Source organism: Panthera onca, chromosome C2 (genome assembly GCF_046562875.1).
Source record: "Panthera onca isolate mPanOnc1 chromosome C2, mPanOnc1 haplotype 2, whole genome shotgun sequence".
Lineage (NCBI taxonomy): Eukaryota > Metazoa > Chordata > Mammalia > Carnivora > Felidae > Panthera > Panthera onca.
The window spans coordinates 55,238,270-55,252,469 of record NC_138347.1 but is presented as its reverse complement, the minus strand read 5'-3'; the positions used below and the strand labels follow the sequence as shown (position 1 = coordinate 55,252,469).

The following is a 14,200-nucleotide window of genomic DNA, read 5'->3' as shown; positions in this document are numbered from 1 at the left end:
CAAACCATAAGAGACTCTTAAATACAGAGAACAAACTGAGGGTTGCTGGAGGATGCTGGGGGGGAACTAAATGGATGATGGGCATTAAGGAGGGCACTTGTTGGGATGAGCACTGAGTGTTATATGTAAGTGATGAATCACTAAATTCTACTCCTGAAACCATTACTACACTATATGTTAACTAGCTCGGATTTAAATAAAATATAAAAAAAATTAAAAATAAAATTCCAGTGTAATTAATATATAGTGTTATATTAGTCTCAGGTGTGCAGTATAGTGATTCAGCAATTCTATACATTACTCACTGCTCATTGAGATAAGCATACTCTTAATAATCCCCTTCACCTATTTCACCCATTCCCCCTACCCATCTCCCATCTGGTCACTACCAGTTTGTTCTCTATAGTTAAGAGTCTGTTTTTTTATTTGTCTCTTTATTGTTTGTTCTGTTTCTGAAATTCTACATATGAATGAAATCATATGGTATTTGTCTCTCTCTGACTTATTTCACTTAGCATTATATCCTTTAGATCCATCCACGTTGTTGCAAATGGCAAGATTTCATTCTTTTTATGGCTGAGTAATATTCTGTCATGTATATATACATCTTTATCCACACTTTATTTGGACACTTGGATTGCTTCCATATTTTTTCTATTAAAAATAATGCTGCAATAAACATAGAGCTGCATTTATCTTTGCAAATTAGTGTTTTCATATTCTTTGGATAAATACCCAGTAGTGGCATTATTGGATTCAGTCCTCTATTCTTTAATTTGTTCAAGAACCTCTCTACTGTTTTCCACAGTGTCTGTACTAGTTTGCATTCCCACCAACAGTGCACGAGGGTTCCTTTTTCTCCACATGTTTGTCAACCTTTGTTTCTTGAGTTTTTGATTATAGTGATTCTGACAGTGTGAAGTGATATCCCATAGTTGCTTTGATTTGCATTTCCCTGATAATTAATGATGTTGAGCATCTTTGCATGTTCTGTTCCTCTGCCCATTTTTAAAGCATATTTTTTGTTTCCTGTTCTGTTTTGTTATTCAGTTGTATGAGTTCTTTATGTATTTGAGATATTAATCCCTTCTCAGGTATGTGATTTAAAAATATTTCCTCCTATTCCATAGGTTGCCTTTTCATTTTTCTGAAGGTTTCCTTTGCTGTATAGAGGTTTTTTAGTTTGCTGCAGTCCCACTTATTTATTTTTATATCTGTTGCCATTGTTTTTTTATGTCAAATCCAAACTTCATGGCCAAGACCAATTTCAAGGAGCTTACCCTCTGTTTTCTTCTAGGAGTTTTATGGTTTCATGGTTTCACATCTTACATTTAAGGCTTTAAGCCATTTTGAGCTAATTTTGTGTATAGTATAAGAAAGTGGTCTAGTTTCATTCTTTTGCGTGTGGGTGTCCAATTTTCCCAGCACCATTTATTGAGGAGGCTACCCTTGTATATTCTTAGCTCCTTTGTCATAAATTAATTGACCATATGTGTATGAGTTTATTTCTGCACATTATATTTTGTTTCATTGATCTATGTGTCTGTTTTTATGTCAATACTTTGACTACTATAGTTTTATAGTTTGAAATCAGGAAGCATGATGACTTGAGGGTTCTTCTTCCTTCTCAAGGTTCTTTTGGCTATTAGAGGTCTTTTGTGATTCCATACAAATTTTCAAATTGTTCTGTGAAAAATACAATTGAAATTATGATAAGGACTGTGCTGAATCTATAAATTGCTATGGGTAATATGGATATTTTAACAATATTAATTCTTCCAACCCCTGAGCATAAAATAACTTTCCATTTTATTTGTGTCTCCTAAAATTTATTTCATCAATGTCTTACAGTTTTCAGAGCACAGATCTTTCACTTCTTTGGTTAAATTTATTACTAACTATTTTATCCTTTTTGATGCATTTGTAAATGGGATTGTTTTCTCAAATTCTCTTTAGAATAGTTTGTTATTAGTGTACAGAGACACAACCGATTTTTGTATGTTGCTTTTACATCTGCAATTTTACTGAATCGGTTTATTATTTATGACAGTTTTTGATTGAGTCTTTAGGGTTTTTTTGTTTTGTTTTGTTACATATACTATTATCTCCAAATCAAGACCATTTACTTCCTTTCTGATTTGGATGACTTTTATTTCTTTTTCTTGCCTAATTGTGCTGCTGGGACTTCCAGTAATATGTTGAATAAAAGTGGTGACAGTAGGCATCTTTGTTTCATTCCTAATCTCAGAGGAAAATCTCTCCACTTTTCTCCATTGAGTATGATGTTAGCTGTGTGTTTTTCATATATGGTCTTTATTATGTTGAGATACAACCCTCTATATTCACATTATTGAGAGGTTTTATCATGAATGGGTGTTGAGTTTTGTCAAATGATTTTTCTTCATGTATTCAGAAGTTCATATGATTTCCATCTTTCATTTTGTTAATGCGGTATATCACATTGATTTGCAGGTATCAAACTATCCTTGCATCCTTGGAATAAATCCAATTTGATTATTGGATTTATTGATGTATTGCTGAATTCAGTTTGCTAATATTTTGTTGAAGATTTTTGTATTTATGTGCATCAGGGATATTGACCTGTAGTTTTCAGTTTCCTTGCTTGCTTCCTTTCTTCCTTCTCTCTCTCTCTCTCTCTCTCTCTCTCAGTTTTGATATCAAGGTAATGCTTTCCTCATAAAAGAAGTTTGGAAGTGTTCCCTCTTCTTCAATTTTTTAAAAAGAATTTGGGAAGGATTGGTATTAATTATTCATTAAACATTTGATAGAATTTACCAGTGAAGCCACCTGGTCTTGGACTTTTATTTGTTGGGAGATTTTTGATTACTAATCCTATCTCCTCACTAGTAATTTGTCTGTTACGATTTTTTTTATGGTGTACTTGATTTATTTTTATCATTTTTATTTTTTATCATAATAATTATACTCTTTAATCCCTATCCCCTAGTTCCATCCCTCCAACCACCTCCCTCCGGCAACCACTGTTCTCTATAGTTAAGAGTCTGTTTCTTGTTTTTATCTCTCTCCCTTTCTTTTTCTTTACACACCACATTTTATTTATCCATTCATCTATCAGAGGACACTTGAGCTGCTCCCATAGTTTGGCTATTGTAAATAATGCTGCAGTAAACATAGGGGTGCATGTATCCCTCCGAATTAGTGTTCTTGTATTTTGGGGTAAATACCAAGTAGTTCAATTCTTGGAATGTAAGATATTTCTATTTTCAATTTTTTTAGCAACTTCCATACTATTTTCCACAATGGCTGCACCAATTTGCATTCCCACCAACAGTGCAAGAGGTTTCCTTTTTCCCACATCCTTGACAACATCTGTTGTTTCTTGTATTTTTGATATCCTCAAATTTCCTTTTACTCATGATTCAGTCTTGGTAGGTTGTATGTTCTAAGAATTTATCTATTTCTTTTAGGTTATCCAAATTTGGGGCATATAATTGTTTATAATAGTCTCATGATTCTTTGTATTTCTGTGGTATCACTTATAATGTCTCCTCTTTCATTTCTAATTTTATTTGTTTGAGTCTTCTCTCTCTTTTCTTGGTGAGTCTAGCCAAAAGTTTATCAATTTTGTTTATTTAAAATATTTTTGTTGCAATATAAGTGACATACGATGTTATATTCATTTCACGTGTACAACATAGTGATTTGACAACTATAGATGTAATGCTATGTTCTCCACAAGTGTAGCTACCATCTGCCACCATATCATGCCATTGCAATACCACTAACTATATTACCTATAATCTGTATATGTCTTCATCCCATGACTTATTCATTGCAAAACTGGAAGCCTGTACCTCCCATTCCCCTTACCCCTTTTTGTTCATTTCACACACACACATACACACACACACACACTCAGAACCACAGTTCTCTGTACTTAAGATTCTGTTTTTGCTATTTTTGTTAGTTTGTTCATTTTGTTTTTTAGATTCCACCTATAAGTGAAACCATATGGTGTTTGTCTTTCTCTTATTTCACTTAGCATTATACCCTCTAGGTCCATTCATGTTGCTGCAAATGGTAAGACTGCATCTTTTTTATGGCTGAGTAATATTCCATTATATACATATACTATATCTTCTTTATCCATTCATCTATGGATGGACACTTAGGCTATTTCTACATCTTGCTCTGTAAATAATGCTGCGGTAAACATAGAGGTGCCTATATCTTTGCAAATTAGTATTTGTATTATTTGTATTATTATTGCATTCAGGTGCTCTGCCCATTGTACATCAGATTATTTGGATTTTTTGGGTATTGAGTTATGTAAGTTCTTTATATATTTTGGATATTAACCCTTTAACCAGGTATATCACTTGCAAATATATTCTCCTACTCAGTAGGTTGTCTTTTTGTTTTGTTGATGGTTTCCTTTGCTGTGCAAATGCCTTTTAGTTTGGCATAATCCTAATAGTTTCTTTTTGCTTTTGTTTCCCTTGCCTAAGGAGACACATCCATAAATATGTTGCTAAGGCAACATTCAAGAGACTATTTCCTATGTTTTCTTCTAGGAGTTTTATTGTTTTAGGTCTCACAGTTAAGTCTTTAATACATTTGGAGTATATTTATTTGTATGCTTTAAGAAGAAAGTGGCCCAGTTTCATTCTTTTGCATGTAGTGGCCCAGATTTCCCAGCACTATTTACTGAAGAGACTGTCTTTCTTCCTTGTATGTTCTTGTTGCTTTTGTCATAGACTAACTGACCATATAAATGTAAGCTTATTATTGGGCTCCCTAGTCTATTCTTTTGATCTGTGTGTTTATTTTCATGCCAGTACCATGCTATTTTGATTATTATAGCTTTGTAGTACATCTTGAAATCTGAGACTATTATACCTCCAGCTTTATTCTTTCTCAAGATTGATTTGACTAATTGGTGTCTTTTGTGGTTCTACAAATTTTAGAATTATTTGTTCTAGATCTGTGAAAAATACTATTGGTGTTTTAATAATGAGTATTATTGAATAAATCTGTAGATTACTTTGGGCAGTATGGATATTTAAAAATTTTTTTGATGTTTATTTATGAGAGACAGAGACAGAGAGAGGGAGAGGGGGAGAGGAAAAGAGAAACAGAGTACAAGCCAGGGAGGGGCAGAGAGAGAGGGAGACAGAATCTGAAGCAGGCTCCAGTCTCTGAGCTGTCAGGACAGAGCCCAATGCAGGGCTCGAAACCACAAACCATGAGATCATGATGTGAGCTGAAGTTGGACTCTTAACCAACTGAGCCACCCAGGCACCCCTATAGTATGGATATTTTAACAATATTCATTCTTCCAATCCATGAGCATGGAATATCCTTCCATTTGTTTGTGTTATTTTCATTTACTTTCATCAACATTTTATAGCTCAGAGTACACAGGTCTTTTACCTCCTTGGTTGAGTTTATTCTTAGTTATTTTATTCTTTTGGTGCACTTGTAACTAGAATTGTTTTCTTAATTTCTTTTTCTGATACTTCATTATTAGTGTCTAGAAAAACAACAGATTTATGTATATTAACATTGAATCTGGCAACTTTACTGAATTTATTTACTCATTTCTTCTAGGTTATCAATTTTTTGGCATATAATTGTTTTTAGTGGTTTCTATGATCCTTTGTATTTCTGTGGTATCAGTTGTAATGTCCCCTCTTTCATTCTATTTTTGTATGCATCTTTTCTCTTTTTTTTCTCGGTGAGTCCAGCTAAACGTTTATCAATTTTGTTTATCTTTAAAAAAAAAATAGCTCTTAGTTTCATTGGTGTTTTTCTATTGTCTTTTTAGTCTATTTTCATTTATCTTCATTCTGATCTTTGTTATTTCCTTCCTTCTGCTAACTTTGGTATTTGTTCTTTCTTCTAGTTTCTTAAGGTCTAAAGTCTGATTGTTTATTTGAGATCTTTATTCATTTCTTAATGTAGAAATTTATTACTATTAATTTCCTTCTCAGAACTGCCTTTGCTGCATCTCAAAAGTTTTGGTATGTTGTATTTCCATTTTCATTTGTCTCAAGGTATTTTTTTTATTTCTCTTTTGATTTCTTCTTTGACTCATTGGTTGTTTAGTGATATTGTTTAATATTCCTACATTTGAGGATTTTCCAGGTTTTTTTTTCTTATAATTTCTAGTTTCATACAGTTGTGGTCAGAAAAGATACTTGATGTGATTTCAATCCTTTTAAATTTATTAAAACTTGTGTTGTGGCCTAACATATGATCTATCCTGAGGAATATTATATGCATGCTTGAGAATAATGTGTATTCTGTTCCTTTTGGTCAGAATGTATACAGTCTGTTAAGTCCATCTGGTCTAATGTTTTATTTAAGGATTATGTTTCCTGAATGATTTTCTGTCAGTCTGATCTATCTATTAATAAAAATTGGGTATTAAAGTTCCCTACTTTTATTGTATTGCTGTTTATTTCTCCCTTTAGGTCTGTTAACATTTGCTTTATATATGTAGATATTCCTATATTGGTGTATAGATATTCACAACTGCTATATCCTCTTGTTATATTGACCCCTTTATCATTATATAATGACCTTTGCCTCTTATTGAGATCTTTGTCTTAACATCTATTTTGTCTGATATAAGTATAGGTACCCCACCTTCATTTGGTTAATGTTTGCATGTAATATCTTGTTGCATTCTTTAAAACTTTTAGTCTGTGTGTCTTTAGGTCTGAAGTGTCTTGTAGGAAGAAGCTAGATGAGTTTCCTTTCTGTATCCATTCAACCACTCTGTCTTTTGATTGGAAAATTTGGTCCACTTATATTTAAAGTAATTATTGATAGGTATGCACGTAATTGCCATTTTGTTGGTTTTCTCGCTGTTTGGTAATTCCTTTGTTACTTTCTTCTTCTCTTGCTCCTTGTTGATTTGGTGATTTTCTGTAGTATGGTTAGATTCTTTTCTGTTTATCTTTTGTGTATCTACTATAGGTTTCTGCTTTGTGGTTACCATGAAGCTTACATGAAACAAACTGTATTTATGATAGTCTATTTTAAACTTCAATTGGGATGCACTCTAAAGCTCTATATTTTTACTGTCCTCCCTGGCAACATTTTATGTTTGTTGATGTCACAATTTACATATTTTTATCCTGTGTATTCATTAACAGATATTGGAAGTTATTTTTTACTATTTTTGTCTTTTAACCTTCATACTAGATACATAAGTGATTTACCCACCACCAAACATTATATTATTCTGAAAATATACATATATATACATATAGACATATACATGTACATGTATATATATTTATGTATATATATAAATATATATACAACATATATATATGTATATTCATTTTCCTGTTACTAATTAGGGCCCTTTCATTTCAGTTTATAGAAGTTTCTTTAATGTTTCTTATAAGGCCAGTCTAATGGTCTGAACACCTTTAGCTTTTGCTTGCCTGGAACACTGTTTATCTCTTTTTCAGTTTTGAAGGACATCTTTGCCAGGTAGAGTATTCTTAATTGGCAGGTTTTTATTTTTTTTTCTTCTTTCAATACTTTGAATGTATTGTACCTTTCCCTCTGGCCTGGAAAGTTTTTGCTGAAAAATCTGCTTATAGAGTCCTATGGGGTTAACAAGTTGTTTTTCTCTTGCTACTTTTAAGATTCTCTCCTTGTCTTTGACAATTTAGTATTATGTGTTTTGGTGTGGGTCTCTTTGGGTTTATTTCATTTGAAGTCTCTGAACTTCCTGGATCTGGATGTCTCTTTCTTTCCTCAGGTTAGGGAAGTTTTCAGCCATTATTTTTTCAAATTTTTGCCCCTTTCTCTCTTTATTCTCCTTCTAGGACCCTTAGAGTGCAAATGTTGGTCTGCTTGATGTTCTTCTATAAGTCTCTTAAGCCATCACTCTTTCATTCTTTATCTTTTTGCTGCTCTGATGAGATGAATTCCCCTGCCCTGTCTTCAAGTTCACTATCCTTTCTTCTGCTTCATCTAGTTTGATGTTGAACTCTCTGTTGTACTTTTCAGTCCACTTCTTTTTCTTTTTTTTTTTCTAATTTTTTTAATGTTTATTTTATTTTTGAGAGAGAGAGACAGAGTGTGAGCCGGGGAGGGGCAGAGAGAGAGGGAGACACAGAATCTGAAGCAGGCTCCAGGCTTTGAGCTGTCAGCACAGAGTCCAATGCAGGGCTCAAACCCACGAACCATGAGATCATGACCTGAGCTGAAGTTGGACGCCTAACCGACTGAGCCACCCAGGCACCCCCGTCCACTTATTTTTCATTACTGTGATTCTGTTTGGTACTTTCTTATATTTTCTCTTTGTTGAAATTTTGACTTCATTCATGCATTGTTCTCCTGAGCTTGGTGAGCATCTTTATGACCATTGTTTTGAACTCTTTATCAGGTAAATCACTTACCTCTTTTTCTGAGATTTTATTTTGCTCTTCTGTTTGAAGCCCATTCCTCTGTTTCTTCATTTTCTTTGATTTTCTGCATTGATTTCTATGCATTAGGTAAAACAGCTACCTCTCCCAGTCTTGAATGAGTGGTCTCATGTAGGACATGATCCTTATTGTTCAACAATGCTCTAGCTCTTGGTTGTTTCTAAAACCTTTGTCATTATCCAAGCCCTCTTCTTTGTTCGTAGTGGCTCCCAATAGTTTAGGGTGTCCTAGCCTATTGGTATCCAAAAGGGGCAGATCTCAGTACCTAGATGTAGGCTGATTGGAATCTGGATCCGCAGGTAGGAGCTTTTAAAATATGCATATATACCTCTTCTAGGCGAAGACTGGGAGATGGCCATTTCTGTTTTATTTCTGCTGAGCCTTGGGGTGATAGCCATTTAACAACTGTTTCTTTGTGCCATACCATTGGACCTGCGAACACAAGCCCTGCTGGTCACCAGAGCCCGGCTATCAAGGGATGTGTCCTCTGGGCAGCAGCTACAAAATCCAGGACACCAGACCTGTGTACAAACTCCTTTCTTGGAAGTACTGGCAAACTGGAGTGGGGAAGATAGCCTGCCCAGTCTCTGAGTATTGCAGTCAGCTCCTTGATGTATGTTAAATTAGAAGCCAGCTTCTTAGTGACAGCTACTAAGATATATGAATTAGTCTGACAGAAAGATGGCATTTCAGTATTCTGCTTCTGTATTGTGACATGGCAGGGGAGGGGTCAGCTGGCTAAGCACTATTTGTTGCAGCCCTATGGGACCCATGAACATAAGTACCACTGGCCACCAGAGTCATGCCTTCATGGGGTATTTTCTGGGGAGCATCCACAAACCAGGGCACTAAACATGCACAAGCCTCCTTTCTGAGAGCAACCTGGAGTGAGGCAGAGGGCAAGTGTGAATATGATGCCTACCAGCCTTTCATGTCTCTGGAGAGCATTGCAGTCAGCCCCTTTATGTGTGTTAAGTTAGAAGCCTTCCTTAGGCTGCAGGTACTAAGATAAGCAAATAGTCCTCTTTTGTGGAAAGACTTGACATTTCTATCTCTTTCCTTGGTACAGTGTCCAAGCGGAGATATTGACTAAACTTACAGAGAAGGGAATAAGAGAACTATGAGGTAATAGATGAGTTTAATTGGAGTGGAGGAAGTTTGTGGAAAGCAGTGGAAGGGCAGTAGAAAGACTATGAAAGTCACCAAAGGAGTTGACATTTGATGAAACAAGTAATATGAAAACAGGAAAATCATTTGAGTAGCAGGAGGCAGACCTTGATTAAATCAGTATCTTGGGGAACCTGGGTGGCTCAGTTGGTTAAGTTTCTGACTCTTTATTTTGGCTCAGGTTATGATCCCCTAGTTTCATGAGTTCAAGCCCCACATTGGGCTCTGTGCTGGCAGCTAGGGATTCTCTCCCTCCCTCTTTCTCTGGCCTCCCCCATTTACACTGTTTCTGTCTCTCTCACAATAAAAAAAAACTTTAAAAAAAAAAAACAGTATTTCAACCACAAGCCAACTGAGATGGTCTTATTTTGGAAAGTTCAACAGCTCCAAAGTGGAGATACTCTACTTAAAAGGGCATGAGAAAGTGGGGGATATGCAGAGACTTTCCTACCTGTGTATCTCTCCCCTCCTATTTCCTCAGAACACCCAGGGCTCTGTAGAGCACAGCTAAGAAACACTATCCTACTAGATTTCTTTTGTCAATCCCAAGCCTGGATTGCAATGGAAGCAGTGAGAATGTACACACCAAGGTCCCCACAGTTCATAGAATTTTCCTCACTCTCTGCTGATGCCCGCACCACAATTCCAGAAGACTTACCTTTCTATAATTCCATTATCCAAAACGAAGAGTCAATTAGAAAGTTCAAGGGGGAAGAGTTGGTTTGATTAGTGGCAGGAGAGGATTGGTTTCTAGTTTTGTACACACAGCTTCTGTTATAATGGTACTTCATTCCTACTGAGAAACCACAGGCTGGTGTAGCTTGGTTAGGATGGGAGGACTGTTAGAAGAAGTGACTGTCATTGCTAATTTCTGAGAACATACAATAAGTAAAGTAAGACCCATTTCTCAAATCACAACTCAAGTTATTCAGTAAAGTTCCTAACCAAGACACATGGGTAGCTCAGTCAGTTGAGTGTCTGACTTGGGCTCAGGTCATGATCTCATAGTCTGTGGGTTTGAGTCCCATGTCAGGCTCTGTGCTGACAGTGCAGTCTGCTTCAGATTCTCTGTCTCCCTCTCCCTCTCCAAAATTAAAATAATAAATTTCCTTTTATTTTCTCACATGAGGCTGCTCCCAATGCAGACTGCTGGATCATTCAAATCACTTTCATATACCTATCTATGCATTTCAGGCAGAGGATGACAAGAAAAATCTGAGTAGGATGCAGACTCTGATGGATAAACTTCAGCTAAAAGTACAAAGTTACAAGCAGCAAATGGAGGCAGCAGTAAGTACCTGGCAGCCATTACAGCCTCATGGATTTCCCAGCCATTGTTTTTGATTTATGGAGATAGGTAAGCACTTTGTCAGAGAGGACCAGCTCAGCTTAAAGTCTGTTCATTTTCTAGTTTTTCTCAGACTAGAATTATCACCCATGCTCAAAAAATTGTTACTTTTTCCTTCGGGGAGCCAGAGCTTTCACCATCAACCTTGTGGTTACGCTCAGATATGTGCATTGCAAAAAATGAGTCAAGTAAAAACATGATGTCGTTTGGGATGGCAAATTTTTGGCCAGATAGTCACCCTGGGGCCTTCCTCACCCTAAAAATCCTTGGGTGAGTGGTTTCACAGCCTCGACATAACTCTGGCCAAAACTGTCATCATTTGAAATGTACTTGCCAATGCTGGTTGCCAACTCATAGCTACATAGAATGTAATTCATAAGTAATGTATATATTGGCTTATATCTAATAATATATATCTAATAATATCTCTTCAGGGGTTTTGAATTATTTCAATAATTTTGCCTAAAACTGCTATATGTAATAATTACTTGTTGACATATAATTTTAAAGATAAGCCCCCTTCACTCAGAGGTAAACTAGGATGTTTAGCTGTTTGCAAAACAATTGTGGTTTTTCTAACACATAAGATGCCCATGAAAACCATACTACATCCAATTAGTGGAACGTGCTGAGCAGGTTCTAAATTTCCAGAAAACAATGCTTATAAAAATGGATATCATGCCTTCTAGAAAGTCTGAATCCTTATATATCATATCATACCAAAATATATTCCATTCAACACTCAGAAGTTTATATTCCTTTCACACATTTTTCAACTTTCTCATGTCAAAGCAGAGAAAATGACTATGTAAGCACAGGGATATTTTTTTCATTTTTTTTATTTTTATAGGAAGCACAAGCCAATCAATATTTTTCCAAGTATAAGAAGCAGCAACACGAGTTGAACGAAGCTAAGGAAAGGGCAGAGATAGCAGAATCCCAAGTCAATAAACTCAAGTTGAAAGCAAAAGAGTTTACAAAAAAGGTATGTCAGATATTCAACTCTAATTCTTAAAGTGTGTGTGTTTAGGGTTCATGTCATACAACGAGTAGAACAAGAAATCTCTTTGTTTCCCATCCCCTTCCCTTTAAAGTCTTCCCTATTTACTAAATTCTCCTTGTCCAGGTAATATGAAGTGCTAAGCATTTGGGTGGAATGCACATTGTATTTATACTTCTCAAATTCTTAATTCCAGGTGAACTTGTAGACTCTTAATTCCAGGTCCTAGATTCACTTTTATAGAACAGTCAGAAGTCCAGAGAACAAAGATAATTTAAAAAGTTTGAAAGATGGATCTGCTTGAAACTCCAAGAGAAGTCTTTCTAGGTAGACAAGTACATGACTTTATACTGAATCAGTATGGAGACCTGGGGGGTGAGGTTTAAAGTTGAGGCAGTGGAGAATAAATGCACTTGTCTTTTCTAGCTTTACTCCTGGTTCTGTCCTAAAGCAGGGAGAAAGGATATTTCCATATCTGTGGGTTATGACACTACTATTCTGATCCCATGGTACGGGCACTACCCTAACTTTACCAGCAAAGTGGCAGCATGACAAAGACCATTGAACAGTGGGCTTGTCCAGGTGTGTTCAGGTTACTATAACAGAATGCCAGAGCCTGGGTGGCTTATAAACAACAAACATTTCTCACAGTTCTTTAGGCTGGGAAGTCCAGGATCATGGTGCTGGCAGATTCAATATCTGGGTGAGGGCCACTTCCTCATAGCCCTTTTCTCAATGTGTCCTCACATAGTGAAAGAGTGGGGGTGAGAGGGGGGAGCTCTCTGGGGATTTTTTTTTTATAAGGCACTGATTCCATTCATGAGAACTCCACCCTCATACTTAAAGCCCCACCTCCTAACACCGTCACTATGGGGATTGAGATTTCAATATATGAATTTTGGTGTTATACTAACATTGAGACCAAAGGAAGCTCAGCTTTCTTATTAGATTTTCCAGGAACACAGGGTGTTTAAATAAGGTCTAGCTTTAGGAGAAATGAACTAAAGAACATTAGATAAGACATTAGCTGTCCTTTATGGAATGCCTATAAAACACTTAGTACAGTCTCTAGCACAGAGAGCCACCATTTCATTTTTAAAAATTTGGTACCTGCCTGGTCTTCTTATAAATGAATTACTAATAACTCTGCAAGATAAATAAATAGGGTTGCCCATAATAAATACTACCTGGAAGGAGGTCAAAATAATCTCTTTTGAAGGAGAATCTAAAAGTTGGTTGTACTGAATAGGTTTAGATCTAAATATGCGAAGCATGGGTCATTGGCACACTCCAGAAATTTCTTATTGATGCTTGAATAGTTGTCTTAGGGATAAGGCCTATGTGCAAAGGTCCACTTGAATGGTTTGAACTCTGGCCACAATTTGAGAGGGTAGTGGCATTGGTTTTGGGTGCATATAAACCAATATGCCTGCCCCTCAACTGCACATAATAGTTTTGTTTGGGGAAATGCCTCACACAGGCTACATTTGCACTCAGCTGTAGGAGGTCAAAAGGGCTGCAAAACAGATGTAATGTATTCGACTTTGTCACAGTTGTTTCCAACAAAGAATAAAATGAGTGAAGCAGAAATTGCTTCTGAGAGGCCCAAGATGAATAGGAAAACCATCCTTGGCAGTGCAATGACTAATTGTTTCCCATTTATAGAAGGAAAGCCTGAAAATCTCTCAACTGTCATAAACCAAGTGAAAACGTTTTCTGGTAGAATTGTGTGTCCCAGCTATGGAGCCAGTGGTAATATGGCCACAGCCTTTCCTTTTCTTTTGTAGAGGGCGCTGCCTTCACTGGCAAGGCTTGGCAGGCAGAAAATTGAGAGTACCCAAGCACGTCCTTCAGATGAATTACCTGTGTCTGCTTTGTGTAATGCACATAATTGCCTCAATTCCCCGTATCCCTTTGAAGCTAATGAGGAGTTGGATGAGGTCTGCTTACTCTGGAAGGGACTGGGCTTGATTCTGGGTGTGTGTGCCACTGATGAAAGTCACAGGAATTCACAGAACACACTCATATTGTTTTTCAGGCTCATGAAGAATAAGCAGTCCTTGCTTATGAAAAACAGAAGTTGGACAAGTCCAAGGATGGTACCATTTGATTGCTGAAAACTTAAGTTGCATTTGAAACAAGCATTAAAAAAAGCATGTTTATGTGGTGTGAAAAGCAGTTTAAACAAGGTGATTAGAAAATGTAATAGAGTATCCTTGCTTCCCAGGTTAATGGGGATTTTTTTGGTCC

At 36.2% G+C, this 14,200-nt stretch overlaps 1 protein-coding gene across 1 annotated transcript in view; it reads left to right on the top strand.

Moving 5' to 3' along the window:
* Positions 1 to 14,112, top strand: part of MYH15 (myosin heavy chain 15) — a 144,487-nt gene extending 130,375 nt beyond the window's left edge. The window contains exons 39-41 of the mRNA XM_060640105.3: positions 10,797 to 10,892; positions 11,801 to 11,935; positions 13,989 to 14,112. Coding sequence (XP_060496088.3) covers positions 10,797 to 10,892; positions 11,801 to 11,935; positions 13,989 to 14,003 — 246 coding nt within the window. The 3' untranslated portion in view covers positions 14,004 to 14,112. The remainder of the gene's footprint in view (positions 1 to 10,796; positions 10,893 to 11,800; positions 11,936 to 13,988) is intronic.
* The last annotated feature ends 88 nt before the right edge of the window (positions 14,113 to 14,200 follow it).